Consider the following 16,875-nt stretch of genomic DNA (forward strand, 5'->3'; position numbering starts at 1 on the left):
ATATTTGAACAGTGAAATGAATGAATAATAAAAAAAAAAAAACAATGCTCAGGAAATGTTACAGAGTTTGGTGGCTAGTAAAAAGATATATAGGGTGGGGGGTTGTGCTGCAAACATTTAGACTCATGACCTCAGCATTTCTAAAATCCTGCGTCTAGTGGAACATATAACATTTTTGTAGTCCTATTGCTAAAGTACAGGAAGTCAATGTTTTTGTGACCACTGCTTTTGAAACATCATCTTGCACCTGTTACCACTCACCTCCCATAGCAGTTGTATGAATGACACTATTCTTCACTGTGTACCTGTTTATCCAGGTTTACACTCCCTTCTTTTATATATATATATATATATATATATATATATATATATATATATATATATATATATATATATATATATATATATGTGTGTGTGTGTGTGTGTGTGTGTGTGTGTGTGTGTGCGTGTGTGTGTGTGTGTGTGTGTGTGTGTGTGTGTGTGTGGGTTTGACCCAGTTCTCGAGTTGCCACCTGACAGAAGAGATAGCATGCAGTTGCTGGAAGAAAGATAGCCTACTGCGCATGTAGCCTATTTAGAAGGCTGGAACTCATACTCTTAATATAAAAACAATAATAAACCTGTCAATTAAAGACAGGGCTCTCTCTCTCTCTCTCTCTCTCTCTCTCTCTCTCTCTCTCTCTCTCTCTCTCTCTCTCTCTCTCTCTCTCTCTCTCTCTCTCTCTCTCAGAGAAACCGGATTATTGGATATGAATCATATCATCTAATCTCTGATCCACACTCCAAAGCAGAAGGTGGTGGTAATGCACTTTAATACGCTGGTTGTCAACCGCCGTTGAAACCCAAAAAGAAGCAGAATAGAGGAGGAGGACCCGGGCCGGAGCAGAGGACACATAGATCACATCCGGGGCTGGTTTATTCTAATAACCAAACGTCCAACCCGGAAAAAAGATATCTCTTCTGTAATCCGATCACACAAACAAACAGACAAGAGTGTGAGAGCCTGATGCATGCCGGCTTTGTTAATGTCCGCTGTTTGTAACAGTTATTGAAAGTTTGTCTAACATGCTCGTTATTTACCAGATTCGGGTCTCTCCTCTGTGCTTCGGAGCCGTGCGGGGCGCTGGCTGTGGCGCACACTGACTCCACAGCGGGTGAGTAGTCAGTCGACAGTGGCACTTTGTGACTGTATGTGTGTGTGCGCGTTGCCTCTTTGCCTGTGTGTGTGATAGCCTATATGTGTGCGGAGGGTACAGTACTGTAGGTGTGGCAGGCCGTTGCGTCGTTGGATCTGGTGAGTCAGTGCAGGAGGTCATCTGAGCTGAACTAATGTAACTTCTGTCAGGTGTCGCTGAGTACTTCTGCCAGATCATATAGAAACTTTTCATTGCATGCTCATAATCACGTTATATGTGCACGCCCATGATCTTCAGACCGGTCATTCAGTGAAGTTCGTGCCTGCACGTTGGTCAGAAAGGTGACTATCCAGCTGTTATTAGAAAGCAGCACTGGTGAAGGAAGTATTTATATCCCTTAGTTCAGAAAAGTCCTAATACCCCACTGTAAAACATACTCTGTAACAAGTACCTACAAGTCCTGCATTGGAAATATGACTTAAGAAAAGCCTTTGTAAGAATAATTCAGGCGTAATCAGGAAAATGTAGCCTACTTAAAGTAGCATATTCAAAGTAAAATTACTCAACATGTCTCCTGTGGCTGTTACTGTTACTAAAAGATTATTTTCATTACGGATTCATCTGCTGATTATTTTCTATATTAATTGATTGATTATAAAAACATTGAAAGTAGTGAGAAATGCCAAATTAGCCAGAGCCCAAAGTGACACATCCACAGTGTTTGTTTTGTCCAACCAACAGTACAACCCTCAAAATTATATAAAGAAAATACATTCAAATGATTACAATAATTTAAAGGCAAATCAGCAAATCTTCACATTTGAGAAGTTTGAACCATAAAGTGTTTTTGTATGAATAATGACAAATGATTATCAAGAAAGTTGCTCCTATAGTCAAACCTTTCATATGTTTTCTGTGCAAAGACCTTGAGCTGTAAAGTAACTAGTAACTAAAGCTGTCTGATACATGTAGTGGAGTTAAAAAGTACACTATTTCCCTCTGAGATGTATGGGAGAAGAAGTATAAAGTGGCATGAAAAGAAAAGTCTCAAGTAAAGTACCAGTACCTCAGAATTGTACTTTAAGTACACTTAAATCAATGTACTTGGTTTCATTCCACCTCTGGAAAGCAGTGAAGAAAAAAAGTGATTCATCGTTCGGTCCATAAATATCAGACGCCATTGAAACATGCCTGTCACAACTTCCCAGAGCCCAAGGTAACATCTTCAAATAGCTTTTTTTGTTAAACAACATTCCAAAACCCAAAGATATAACATTTTTTAAATGTTAAATGTGTTAAAATTTAGATGTTAAATTTTGAGGTATTCTATTTCTGTTTCATGCTACTTTATATTCGTACTCCACCACATTTCGGAGGGAAATATTGTACTTTTTTCAGCTAAAGTTACTAGTTATTATTGGGGTGGGGAGGACGGCTGAACCTTGTGGTCCACTTTTAAACAAAGACGAGGCCCTCCCCAGCTCTATTAAAATGTTCAATAGACCCTCCCCTTGGGTTAGAAAAAAAACTGTAACATACTCCCCTCAAAATTAACAATATTTTTCTTGTATAATCCCTAAAAATATGAGTTATAGAAAATATATGAAGCTTTAAAAATGTGCTTTACCTTTACAACCTACAGCTCTTAAGTGACACTCACTTGTTAATGCATCAATAATGTCAGGAACATTTCACCACTGTCAGTTTTCATAGTCGAGAATCTTTAGCTAGGGAGTGTTATTAGTTCATTTGATTAGTTGCCGGTTCAATTTCAGATGACCGATTAATCAATTCAGCTCTAAGTTAAAGGATTCTGTGCCTAGATAGATAGATAGATAGATGATTTAAAGAGAACTCAAATCTGAGAAGTATGTAACAGAATTGCTAGAGTATAACTGACATAATTTTGAATCAGTTTCTGTTTCAGAAAAGATGTTCACAAAGATGTTATTCCACAAATAAAGCAGATGTAACTGAGTGTCAGTGGGTTTCATGTCACTGCCCTGGATGTTGTTAAGACAGTGAAAATGATATCACTGCTGTGATCTGTACACTGGGTTCTGCCCTCGTACACACAAAATGTATCTACAGTCATTGAAATATGTGTGTGTTATCCTGTACTTTAAATTTTGTAGAAATGTGCTAAAGACTGTTTTTTGGACTGATATTTATTGGTATTTTGCCAACAATGCCACAACTGCACCGCTGTTGTGTGTGTGTGTGTGTGTGTGTGGGTAGGTGAGTGTGGGTGGGTGTGTGTGTGTGTGTGTGTGTGTGTGTCAGTCTCAGCATGGGTGTCTGTGTGACCTCTGCGGCATCATTTTCTCTTTTCCATTACACTCAGAGTTTCTGTGAAAGGCCTCTGAATGGATTAAATATTGGTCCTCTTTTACAGGCAAAAGGAATAAAGGTTGCACGACTGACGCATTAGAAACACAACCCACAAATTTTTCAAAGCTGTTTTCAAAATGAAGCATTTTTCTGACTGTTGACTTAAGAATAGTTTCACAGGAGTTGCACCAGCGCAGTGAAGATGCAGACTATGAGTCTGCTGTCATTTCTCGTGTCTCTGTTTGTCTGTGCTTTGCTGGGTCATGTGTATTCATGGAAATGTTCATGGAAATTCACGACAGTCCTGTAAAAGTATTGGCAGAGGGCTCAGCCATTCAGTCCTGATTATATATTTCACTTATTATTATATTATATATCACTTACATTATACTTTTTGTTCTTATAAATAAATAAAAATCAGACACAGATGTGGCCTAGTTAGCCATCATATTTACTTTTGTGGCCACATTACATTTTATTTATTTATTACACACAAGTCCTCTCAGTAAATTTGACTATGGAGAAAAGTGAGGACTTATGAAAAGGGAAATGTGCAAAACATTTCTTTGCATCTTTTGATTCAGTGCATCTATGTGCAGTATGTCATGTGATTACTTCATGTTTAGTCTGCAGAGATGCAAAATAAACAACAGTGGAGGGAATGAAAGTTCCCTTAGCAACTTCAGCAGGAGGAGATCATAAAATAGAGCTGTCATTATGCCAGAAGTCTTCTGACTCTTCCCCTCCAAAAAAATAAATAAATAAAGTACTTTCATGCACAGATGTGTGTCATAGATAAAATTGTACCGGGAAGCATTCATTATTGAAATATCATCAGCATACCTGAATGTGTGAGCTGATTGAATCTCGATTATGTTGAGAAATCAGTCAGCACCTCAGTGATTCACATGCATTGCATCATCTTAATAAATACATCTCATCAGGACTCTTCCCTTTCCTCTCGTCTTTTTCCCATTCCTCCCTCCCTCCCTCTTTCCCTCTCCTCTCTCTTCCCTGGCCAGTGGAAATGTGCGTGTGTGCAGATCTTGAGTGCAGTCTGTAATTTTTGGCTGTGGTGCAGGGCCTCAGCTCAGCCTCTGGCTTCAGGGTTTGCTGCTCAGCCTCAATCACGTCACATGAAAAACTGCTGAGTGCGAGCGGGTCTCGTTCTTCCTGTGTGTGTGTGTGTGTGTGTGTGTGTGTGTGTGTGTGTGTGTGTGTGTGTGTGTGTGTGTGTGTGTGTGTGTGTGTGTGTGTGTGTGTGTGTGTGTGTGTGTGTGTGTGTGTGTGAACAGTAAATGAAAGTTGGTTTATCCTCACACACATCTGCCTGTGTCTGCCTTTCTGTCCTATGAGTCCATCTCCTTCTGTTGCTCTGTTTACATGTTTGCCTCTCATTGCCCATCTGACCTGAGTATCTGTCTATCTGTCTGTCTGTGTGTCCATGTGATATGTGATAGCAGCAGCATGCCATACATGGACCGGCTGAACCGCGTATGCGGCTTCCTGGACGTCGAGGAGAAGGAGAACAGCTGTCGCTTCCAGAGGCGATACTTCATCCTCGACACGCAAGAAAATGCTCTTCTGTGGTATATGGACAACCCTCAGGTGCTCCACACATATCGATGACACACACTTGCACAAACAGCAAGAGGAAATGAAATTGACCAATAGGAGCTGTGTAACCTTGGACTCTGAGACAATGACGAGTCTGTGTGTTTGTGTTTGCATGCAGAACCTGCCCAGTGGAGCAAGCTTTGTTGGCAGCCTGAAACTAACCTACATCTCTAAGGTAAACCCCTTTACTTTGTTGTGGGTTGTAGTGAACTACATACATGTATGTACAGTAGAGGAGACATCTGGGAGACATGCAGAAGCAGACTTTGTGAAGTTTTCCAGATGTCAGAGCGCTCGCTGAGCTAACCAGATATAATGACATCTGGCTGCACTGCACTGTAATGCTGACAGCTCCTCCCTGGACACTCTGAGTCAAATAGATGGCAAAGCTATTAAAATGTTTCTCTTCTTCACTTCTCTACTCTCTCTTGTCTCCTCTCCTTTCTTTGTGTCTCTCCTCTCCTTTACTTCCCCTTGTGTCCTCTCCTTTGGTCTCCTTTCCTTTTGTCTCCTCTCCTTCCCCTTTGTCTCCTCTCCTTTCATCTTCTCTCCTTTTGTCTCCTCTCCCTCCCCTTTCTCTTCTCTCCTTTGGTCACCTTTCCTTTCCTTCTATCTCTCCTTTCCTTCCCCTTTGTCTCCTCTTCTCCCCTTTTGTCTCATTTCCTTTTCCTTTTGTCTCTTCTCCTTTCATTTTCCTTTTGTCTCCTTTCCTTTCCTTTTGCCTTCCTCTGTGGTCTCCTCTTCTCTCCCTTTTGTCTCCTCTCCTTTCTTTTTGTCTCCTCTTCTCTTCTCTTCTCAGGTGAGCGAAGCTACAGCGAAACAAAAGCCAAAGACAGAGTTCTGTTTTGGTGAGTTTTTTGGAGAAACACTGAGTCATGCTTATGCAGTAGTGCACAATGGCATTCATTTTATTTACGCATGTGATATAATGATATAATGCGTTTATTGTGGTTATTCATGAAATTGATTTCGATTTCTGTAGTCATCAATGCAGTTTCCCGGAGGTACTTCCTCCAAGCCAACGATGTGACTGACATGAGGGACTGGGTGGCTGCTCTCAACAAGGCCAGCAAGATCACAGTGAGTGCAACACACACAAACTGCACACATACATGATATTAAAACCAGATGTCTTAGTCTAGCATGAGGTTAGAAAAAGGCTTAACTAGCAGATAAGGGGTTTGTTTCCACCTGAGTGGAAGCTGCAGTTTGCGGTGATGTGACTGAAACCAATTTGCCCCAAGTGGGTGCAAATGGCAGCACGCTGCCCACGAATACCCTCTTACACACTTGGTGAATGAGGAAATTGTGAATGTGCATGAATACGAGCGATGACACACCACACACTCAAACGTCACTGTGGTGGAGGTGTCAAAAACGCCATTGTGAGCGTGTAAATGAACATGCCGTGCACAGTTTGCAATTTTGCATAATATTTGTGCGTGTTCAGTGAGATGACCGGGGTCTTGTTGACTCACGGCATTCCAGATGACAGAAGTGTTTCTCTTACCTGCACACTGACACAGGAAGCAGCGCCGCTCACTCTCTCTTTCACTTCCTCTTTGATGGGAGGGCTTCTCTGTTGCCTTTTCTCAGCGTTGGCCTCAATGAGATACTTCCTAAAGCAGATGGACCTAATGTAAATGCAGGAATTAAAGCAAAGCACAGACGAAAACATTTCACACAGTTATTTTCAAGTGATAGAATGCTTAAACTAAAGCCCTTGACATGATATTTCTATTATTAGGTTTTTCTTATCCAGACACATCGGTGGGTGGAGGAGTTTATAATTTTAGCTTATATGATAAGACGTGAAACAAAGGTCTCAGGCTGGGATCAGTCCAGTCATTGCAGTTATTTGGTGCTCATCCCACGCTACCAGGACGCCCCTTGTTATACTTTTTTTTAAGAGTATTTTCTTTTGCTTTATGAAGTTGGCAGCACTAAAGGCACCTCTGGTTTATACTGTATATATAGAAAAAAATATATATATACGGACAAAATTAATGTATTGTACAGTAACATACGAGGTTAACAGGTGTATATATATTTTTTAACAAAGCAAGGGAGTGTGGCCGGGTTGGCTCAGTGGTAGAGCAGGCGCACAAATACTGAGAGGTTTATGCCTCGACGCAGAGGTCCAGGGTTTCGATTCCAACCTGTGACGATTTCCTGCATGTCTTCCCCCTCTCTCACCCCTTTCTCACCTAGCTGTCCTGTCAAATTAAAGACGGAAAAGCCCCAAAAAATAATCTTTAAAAAATAAAATAAAAAAAGCAAGGGAGTAGCAATGATTTCTTTGTTTCTTCTTTGCATGCTTGCTAATGGATAAATAAACAACCAAATAAATGCAAACTTCTGAATGGACAGTGGACAACACCGTTTATAGCTGAGGTGCAACAATGTTTGATTATGAGTGCCGATATGAATGCATTTCTTTTGGACAAATAACCTCCACATTCATATCCTAATAATGTTTTATTAACTCATGAGCTACCTTGTGACTATATGATATTGTTTTCAGTTAGTTAATGGTTTATTGTTTATTTGGATCCTTAGTCGGACTTGTTATTGTGGCAACAACTACCCTTTCTTGGGTCCATGTTAGAACATATAATATAGTAAACAAATGTAGACACTTAACATTACATACAGTAAATAAAATTATTGCAATGTCACTACTATACCCATCACAATATAATTACATCAAAACCAAACATGACATAAAAGACACTAAATAGTAAAACTACCAGTAATACTTAAAGAAAGAAATCTAAATTAATTTGCACATTCATACTGTAGAGCAGATCACACAATACATAATTTCCTTCTTGATTTTTGCTGACTTGTTTTCAAGAATAACTTCTTAAGTTGTTTCTCAAAACCCATTTTGCTCGATTTTAGTGATTATAAAGTAACTGTTGTGTTTTATTTGTCTTTGGTTGAGGAAGTGTAATGTGACCCCTCCTTATCTTCCTTGTTTGATAACTGTGATTACTTACAGAAAAAATATTATTTTATATTATTGAATAGTTTGGTTGTTTTAAAACTATTGTATTTCCAAATAAAGTTAAAAGATTGTACCATAACCTGTTTTTGACTTTCAGCCATGCGAGATCTGTTCCCTGTTTTGTGTCAAGTGCCTTGCTGGTAAAGGATGATAAAATTCAAACAACCCTAAAGACTGTAGGGTGGATGTTTTCATGCAGAACATATTACAGTTGCGCTGTTGCAGCATGGAGACTCCCAGTGGGAAATAAACCTCTAACCCCTGGCAATTAGTAGCAAGCTTTACCTACTAATCTGTACTTTTTAATGCAATGCTAGTTAATATTCTCCTACCTGCTGCTGTGCTGACAGGTTCCTAAGTCTGGCCCTGCACCTCCAAGGTCCGATGTGACCGCAGTCATCAGCGACACTCAGGGAGGGAAGAGACAGCACGCCTACAAGACTGAGATCATCGGCGGCGTGGTGGTGCACACTACCATCCAGGTAATAAAGAGGAGGCTACAACCAATGTGGTTACTATGACGATAATAAATGTGACAATGATGATGCTAGAAGCCAGAATTAGCGTTAATGAGCATTGTTTTTGTATATTTTTCAGCAAAATAAAACAGAGTAAAGCTTGCTCTCAGCCTCCAAAACAACTTTGTGTGTAATCTGATGTATTTTGACGATGGTGGTAACATTGACCACAATTACTGTAAGGAAATTGAAGATGGTTATGATGAAATGTTTCAGAATGAGTGCGAAGAGACAGAAGGGAGAGAGAGGAAGGGCAATCGGCCAGGCGTGCTGAGGTGCGGTTACTGTGTCAAACAGGGAAATGTGGTGAGTACCCAGCCACTTATAACTGATAAACTCAAACTCAAACTCAAAATAAAAAAGCTGCATGTGGAAAATAAACTGTAATCTGTGCGTGTGTGTTTTCAGAGGAAGAGCTGGAAAAGGAGGTTTTTCACCCTAGATGACAATGCAGTCAGTTACTACAAGTCTGAGATGGTGCGGAGCCAGACGTTTTGTATTTCCTCTCACGTGTGGATGTTTTTGTGTGACTGGGGTCTTTGTCTATATCCATGTGTGAATTGTGCTTATGTGTGTCCCAGGATAAGGAGCCTCTCCGAGCTGTTCCACTAAGGGACATTCAGAAGGTCCATGAATGTCTCGTCAAGTCAGGGTGAGTCAAATGTGAATCGCTGAGTCAAATTATCCCACCATTTTACTTTCTCTCCATCTGGTTGTCTTTCTAGTGAATATTCGGATAACAGCAGATTACACTTGAACAGATACAAACAACATCCACATTTTTGCAGTGTACAAACAAAAAGGCTAACATGGCAGTGTCAGTAGTTTAAAGTTTGATATTCAGAAATTCAGGGCAGTTTATTCTGAAGAGAGTTATTCAGACTTTTCTCAATATATTTTTTTTTTTTCATAGACACTTCAAACAACCTTTATTTTGATCTGGACCTTCTCCACAAAAATGAACTATTATTATTGTTTTGCTTTCTCATTTTTAATCATAGACACATCCTCCCCCTATTAAATACACAACCCCACAACTTTTTAAAGAGAAATCACGTAATTCTTCACGTTTTTTTTCATTAACAGTTATTTTATTTAGACTCAGTTTCGACCTTTTATTTTTTTTTAAAGGTGGGATTAAGCTACAAGTAATGCTTTATTTGATTCATGTAGGTACATGATTAAAATACAATGTCATTTTGCATATTTTCTGAACAGCTAAACTTACACATACACGCATGGGGAGAATAAATGACAAAAGAGAACAACTGAACAGAGAAGATGAGGCTTTCTTGACGATTTCTAACAATGTCTAGTGTACGCCTGGCGACTTCCTGTATAATTCACAATAAAGATATGAATACAGAAAATAAAAAAATTTGATTTGCGCCACACTGCTGATATTTGGCCCACCCTTTAGCCACTGTATTATTCAGCATGATAATTTCCCACTATGTGTCTCCATCAGGGATCTCCTGCTGAGAGACAACCTGTTTGAGATCATCACCAGCTCCCGAACCTTCTACATTCAGGTACAATCCCATTTTAAATACCAACCAATTGGAGGTTTCGTTCCTCACAAGTTATAAAATCTGTTGGGTGCTCTCTGGCTCTGGGTGAAAACATGATTAGATACAAGTTATCTTGTTAGCCGGAGCAGAGCGCGTCTATAGTCGCAGGTGATTCTGACCTGATGCTTTGAGTTGTTTTCTCTAAATGCTCTGCTGCTGATGTGTGGCGCTGGCTCTTTTTTTAGGAGCATTGTTTTTGTGTAATGGGCAATACCATCTGTTACCATAACAACAATAACATCCTGCCACTCCCTCCTGGGAGAACAGCTGACTGAGATGTTGGGGGTCAGATCAGATGGGAAGTGCAGAGAGAGAGAGAGAGAGATTGCAAGCATGAGCGCATTTTGTTTTTGTCTGTGCAAGAAAAAAAGGAAGCACGACAAACATTTGGTAAACTGAAAAAAAACCACATAAATAGATTACACTGAGACCATGATCATGGACAAAATCATCTTAAACTAAAATGAAACTTGAATTACAAATTTAAATTAGAGCCAGTTATTGATATTTGAAAGTTTTAAAAGAACAGATAGCCGATGTTCATGTTAAACACATAAGACTTCATAAAATAGGATTGTGACTGATGATTATTTTCAAACATTTCTTTGGCTGCAGTTATTAGGATACATTTTTCGTTAGTTTTGTTTTTTTGTTGACAGTAAGAACAATCTAGAATATCGGCAGTGACACAACACAATAGGACAAACCACTACAATAGCTAGTGTGAAAATAAGTGCAGATAGAAGAGAAGATAAGATATTTACTGTATCTTCTGGTTATGTTTTCCTACAGACAGACTCTCCAGAGGAGATGTATGGCTGGATCAGGGACGTTGAGATGAAGATCCAGGACTTCAGAGGTCCCCCTAAGGTATTTCTGTTGTCTCTCCCCTTGACACACAAAAATCTACAATCCTTTATCACTATATATTCATGGAGGAGAAAAATTTGATATTCGTAAGCATATGACGAGCACTGATTATTTCTTTCTCATTGCAGGGTTTTTCATTTAAACGTGCGTCCTCTCTCTATCGAAGTCCCAATGCCTCCTCAGCGCCTCGAGGCCAACAGAGTGATGAGCGCAGACCTGCACTGGTCAAGTCCTGCTCTGTGGCGCCGGGCTGGCAGCCCTGGACGCCTGTCCCTCCGTGTGAGCCTTCCATCCTGGATGCAGAGGATGAAGACAGTGCTTTCAGCTCTGTGCCCACCTTGCCTTCTCTCTCCTCTTCTTCCACCTCTTCCTCCACCTCCTCCTCCTCCAACTCTCTCTCCACCCCGACCCCTTGCCCCAATGCACCGCCAGCAGCTTCAATCAGCGGACTGGGGATCCTCACAGCGTCAGGAGATGTGGCCAGTGGGCGTCGGAGGCACCGCTCGCAGCCTCAGTCTCACACCGGCTGCAGCTTCCCCTTCAGCCTGGACGACGACAACATCCGCACCACGGACGTCTAAGTTCAGTAAAGTCTGTCCAGACTCCTGTGTGGACTTGAGTGTTGGTACTTGCTTTAAAATGAATGTGACTATTAATAATAGTATTCCCTGCTAATGAAGTGAAACTGTGACCATCTGCCTGGATGCCATGACGTGAGATTGGGGCCTCCTGCTGGTTTTGTAGCTGTAATGCAGACGAAGGATGGACCCAGCTGGAAGGGGACCAAGAGGCGCAGTGTTTGTTGTTCACAGGACTGTGAAGAAGTATGATGGAGAATTTTTAGTGCAACTTCCTCTGAAAACTTGAATAATCTTGTTGTTAATTGTTCTTGCAGACTTACAAATTATGGCACATGCTTTCAATCGTCATAAAGAACGTGTTTTCAACCCCACTAGAAGTATTCACCAAGAAGTGTTTAAAGGCATTTAAACACATTACAGTCAATTGTTTTTATATTCAAGCTTATGTTCACAAAATACTTTTTAAAAAAAGGTGGGTCTTTTTAGTTTTTTCTTGCCTCTTTCTTCCTGAGAAAAACATTATGTGACATTAACTTACCTTCATTAATAATTAACAAACATTTCATTACTAACATCTAATTAGGTTTCTGGGGGGTGGGGGGTAGTATAAGGGTAGAGGTCTCGTTAAAAAGGTACATGCAATCACATGCTAACTGCCTGATGGTTCTTGGCTCTTCTGTTGTCAACAGCAGCTTTTATTTGTTCACACTAGATTTTGAACAGGAGCTTTTAATACTTGGCTTAAAGATAGTTTGTCAGTAAACTGTGACTCCTCTCTTAGCTTGTAACAGGGTACCGCATTAATACAGCAGTGTTTTAGATGGTACTTGTCGTAGAATGTACTGCCAATATCAAAGTACAGCTGATCAGCTGGTTGACAGGATTCCAGCATTATGTGGAAAAATGTGCCACTACTTCTGGTGATTTAATTGTAATTCCGCACTTTCCTTTTCTCATTTTTACTTGTGTTTTTTGCTTTCACGACAGATATTACAGCATCCTCTCAGATAATGCCTCAGATACTTTGTGTTGTTACACCGGTAGTATCAGCCCTCCTCAGGTTCACCTCAATACTTCATTGATGTGGTACCATGTTCACGCCTTTTTCCGTTTTCTGAAGCTGTGTGCACTCGTCTGTCTGCGTATAATGTCAATTTTCTTTCTTGTACATTAAATGATGCTTTTTATTCATCTTGTTGGGTTGTTTTTGATCAACTCAAAAGTTCCTAGTTTGTTTCAGTTTGACTTTTCACACTCTTCACTCCCATCTAGTGGCTGCCGGGTCAATCCACATTTTACACCAGTTGTAGCCCAAACTAACTTTGAAGAGTTTTCTAAATTAGCTTTGATAGAAGTTTTATCTGTGTTTTCTCTCCCAAGTGCAGAAATGTCCCAAATGCCAGGCATGCGGAGGGTCAAGACCTTTAACACTGTCACCTTAAACTAATGCATGCTATGAAGGTCACACAAGCATGCACGCCATACACATGCCAATCTAGTGCCCAGAGGCTGTGGTAAGTAAAGTGTTTCACACGTCCAGTACAAAGGTCCATTAGGTAAAATGCCTGAAACTCTGTCCTGACCTCGTCCACTCCCCTCTCTGCCTCGCAGTACAGCTGTCTGGCTGCAGGACCGACGAGAATAAAATGTCTCCACTGAACAGTTTATATTGTGTCGTGGGTTAAGAAAAAGGCCCTGAGTGCTTGTGAAATGTCAGCTGTGTTGAAATGAGTTTTCAGTCTGTTAAAGACAGAGCTCCTCCAGGTACTGAGAGAAATCCAAGCAGAAACATGTGGCAGGACCAGTGGTGATATAGAGCGGGATGGAAGTTTAAGAAAAGAAAACAATTGAGAGGGATGGGAGGACACGGGTGTTGGGGACTATTATTTGTGTATAACAAACTTTACATCTTGTACTTTGGTCCTGTAAAAAAAACCTCTAAAGTGTGAGGCTTTGACACACTGATCTAAAACCTCCCAACAATATAATCAACTTCTCTGGGGACTACCTACCTACCTACCTACCTACCTATCTATCTATCTATCTATCTATCTATCTATCTATCTATCTATCTATCTATCAATTAAAGCACAATGGGTGCTACAGCTAGACACTGTGGCTATTTGTGAAACATGGGAGAAAGAATTTTCCTGAATCGGACAAAAAGCGCTTTGATTGGAGCCATAATGGTGATTGAGTCACTTTTTAAAGAGTTTTTCAAGGTCTCTGGAGAGTTCACCCATGCATGTCAATAAGCTACAATTACATGTAATTGGATTTGATCAGTGTGTTGAATTTTTAGAAGAATATTGTTGTAATACAGCTCATAATTGTAAGTGACAACCTACAGTCTATGGTCACAACACTTGAGCCAATAACTACTACTTTTAAGTGTAAACTAACAGAGGTAATGACTAAAGATTAGGGTTTGTTTTGTATGTTTGGTTTCTAGAGGTCTCTGAGTAACATTGACCGCTGACGTGTGATAGCTAAACCTCTTCACTTGCCACTAAACCACCAAGTGATCTGATCTGAAGGCACATTTACAGATTACACTGACTTTAAAGAAGGGCGTAACATTTAATTAAGCCTGTGCAGAAAGCAGAGTCTCCCTAACATGTGTATTATGAAGTCATATTAATGTGGAACAGGTTTTCCTTCATCTGGACGCGAAGGCCCCATCTGGACCACTGCCAAACCCCCACCCTCCTCTGTTCCCACATCAGACCACCTTACAAACTGGAGGTTGAGGGGGGGTTGGAATGTATTTTGCCCTGTGTGATGTGATTGTTTGCAGAGAAATGGGTTGACCTTGCCCTCTAATGCCACACACACACGCACACACTCGCTCTCGCCGAGCTGGAGGTGTGTGAGACAGACCTGCTGAGTGCAGGAGGTCTGGGACCACGTCACCACTTCCTCCAGACAGAGAACAGAGGATCCAGTCAGCTGAAGCCAGGATGGGACAATAATGAGCCGTCCAGCCACCACCACCACCACCTCATTTCAGGTATTATTGAAACCTTCGCCTCTCACTTTTCTTCGGCATAGAACAACTGATGGATTTAAGTCAATATGAAGAGTTATAATCCAAAAAGCAATGCCCAGTTTGAAAAAATTACACAGTTTTTAAAGATTTAAATGACAAAAAAATGGTGCTAAGTAAATGTAACACTATTTGTTTTTAGTTTTCAATAATTATTTCATCTTGGAAAGGGGATTTATACAGGCCTTTATGAAACATATATGATATTATATATATATATATATATATACTGCATATATATACAGTATATATATATATATATTACGGTATACATATACATATACAGATACTGTATATATATATATATTACAGTATACATATACATATACAGATACTGTATATATATATATATATATATATATATATATTACGGTATACATATACATATACAGATACTGTATATATATATATATATTTATATAAGTATATCAGATATAAAAAATAATGAAACATTTAAGATCAGGTTTCTGATACATAAGAACATTATTTAAAAGTTTAATGGAAGAATTAGTTTAACTACAACTCAAGTTGGTATGATTTATTAACACTGGGTTGATTATTTAGCATACTACAGCGGTGTATACCTGAATCGTTACCAAAACTGATTTTTCAAAACTTACGTAATTAGTCGTTTTTGTCAATATATTATGTTATTATTAAGCAGAATAGAGTTTGGACACATTCGAAACGTTTTATAGCCTGGCCACAAAATTGATGAATTTGTGTTTTTGATTGCCAAATTAAAAAAATGTGTTTGTAAACAATGACAGAATGAATCAGGTCAGGAGTATAGGCTATTTTATTATGTATTATATTTTATTATCATTATTAATATTATTATATTATTCGATTGTGTAATTGTAACCTGCAACGGAGGAAGTGTCACAGAACTTTTCGGAAATATTATATTTGATCTTTTAATCATTTTCAAGAACACACGACAATATTTTGATTTTCAAACTGAATTAACAGATTGCAGCAACATATTTGTCACACTCTGTGGTTGAAGGCACAATAAACAGACGAGTGAGTTTTGCCAAATCACTCATTTGGACTGAAAAGTGTGACTTATTTGGAGGAGCAGCATGTTCACTTCTATTTTTTCCTCAATAACATTTTTGTTTTTTGTTTAAAAAAACATATTTTTTATTTTACAGTATACAGTAACTACCCTGTGGCAACACCTTTGGTCTGTTAAATATTATTATTATCATTATTATTAATAATAATAATAAAAACGTAGGGGCTAATATGAATCAACCTTTTCAACGTATTCTGGATGTAACTTCAGAGTCAAGAAAAGATCAATCAAAGCAATTTATGATCATTAATCTTGGATCTGTATAATTTGCTTTATCATGTAATTACATTTCTTTATTACAAAGTAGTCTTTCTTTATGCATAAAACAATATTTAGGTCTGCAGTTTGATTTTCCACGTCTGTTTATTTTTGGTCATGCTCGCAAAGTCAAATCATTGGCCTGTTGGTTACAAAGGGGCTCAAACAAAACCCCACTGTAAACAAATATAATGAATGTGATATCCATATTTCAGGGTAATCCTTCTAAACTGGCAGCAACACACTAATATGTCTAGCTATGGTCTGATCGACATTAGTGAAATTAGCTACTAATTGTTATTTTAGTTGCCTTTTAAAAAATTTGTTTCAGCAAAGTCAAGATTTGTTGCTTGTTGCTGAAATTCGACTGTATTGACTGACTCATCATCAGTAGAAGAACAGGAGGCTAAATCGTGTATTTTGAATCGCACTTTCACTTTCAAACACCGCGTGTGTGAGCTACATCATCTTAAAAACGGGAAACGTCACCGCGTGTGTCTGCGCGTGTCTGTGTATAAACTGATAAACGTATTGGTATCAGAGCAAATCGAAAACTTGATGGGCACACACACACACTCTCTCTCTCTCTCACACACACACACACACACACACACAGGGCACACAGGCAGAGCACACACACACAGGGCACAGATCCAGTCTCTCCCACACACGCTTATGCTTGGGCTGTACACCGAACTGCCGGTAACCGGAGGTCTATCACCGGGGAATTCGATATTTCAACACGGTAAGAGCTGCAGTAATGGATGATTTTTGAAACAAAAGATTGGCCGAATGCGCAAAACGCTGCACATTTATGCACAATAATCCCCAGCAGGCTATAATATTTAATTTATTT

General features: G+C 39.5%; 1 protein-coding gene across 4 annotated transcripts; it reads left to right on the forward strand.

The window, feature by feature from the left end:
* The first annotated feature begins 780 nt into the window (after nucleotides 1-780).
* Nucleotides 781-12,825, forward strand: plekha2 (pleckstrin homology domain containing A2). Of its 4 annotated transcripts, none has more exons than XM_078250615.1 (13): nucleotides 781-995; nucleotides 1,084-1,154; nucleotides 4,928-5,075; nucleotides 5,203-5,259; nucleotides 5,884-5,932; nucleotides 6,067-6,164; nucleotides 8,445-8,576; nucleotides 8,829-8,918; nucleotides 9,021-9,089; nucleotides 9,194-9,264; nucleotides 10,081-10,144; nucleotides 10,976-11,053; nucleotides 11,182-12,825. In XM_078250615.1, exons 3-13 carry the CDS (start codon nucleotides 4,935-4,937, stop codon nucleotides 11,632-11,634), a joined length of 1,302 nt encoding a protein of 433 aa, XP_078106741.1. In that variant the 5' UTR covers nucleotides 781-995; nucleotides 1,084-1,154; nucleotides 4,928-4,934; the 3' UTR covers nucleotides 11,635-12,825. The 4 variants fall into 4 exon arrangements, with proteins under 4 accessions (XP_078106741.1, XP_078106742.1, XP_078106739.1 ...); XM_078250616.1 differs by having other exon boundaries at nucleotides 4,931-5,075; XM_078250613.1 differs by having other exon boundaries at nucleotides 781-1,154.
* Nucleotides 12,826-16,875: the final 4,050 nt, after the last annotated feature.

The sequence above is a fragment of the Sander vitreus genome, chromosome 5, assembly GCF_031162955.1.
Source record: "Sander vitreus isolate 19-12246 chromosome 5, sanVit1, whole genome shotgun sequence".
Classification (NCBI taxonomy): domain Eukaryota; kingdom Metazoa; phylum Chordata; class Actinopteri; order Perciformes; family Percidae; genus Sander; species Sander vitreus.

What these genes read in the sequence shown, in the direction of transcription:
- plekha2 (XM_078250613.1), top strand. Translation starts at nt 4,935, where the DNA reads ATGCCATACATGGACCGGCTGAACCGCGTATGCGGCTTCCTGGACGTC. An exon ending in GTGTCAAACAGGGAAATGTG is followed by an intron (nt 8,919 to 9,020) that starts GTGAGTACCCAG and finishes GTGTGTTTTCAG; the next exon opens with AGGAAGAGCTGGAAAAGGAG. An exon ending in CCCGAACCTTCTACATTCAG is followed by an intron (nt 10,145 to 10,975) that starts GTACAATCCCAT and finishes GTTTTCCTACAG; the next exon opens with ACAGACTCTCCAGAGGAGAT.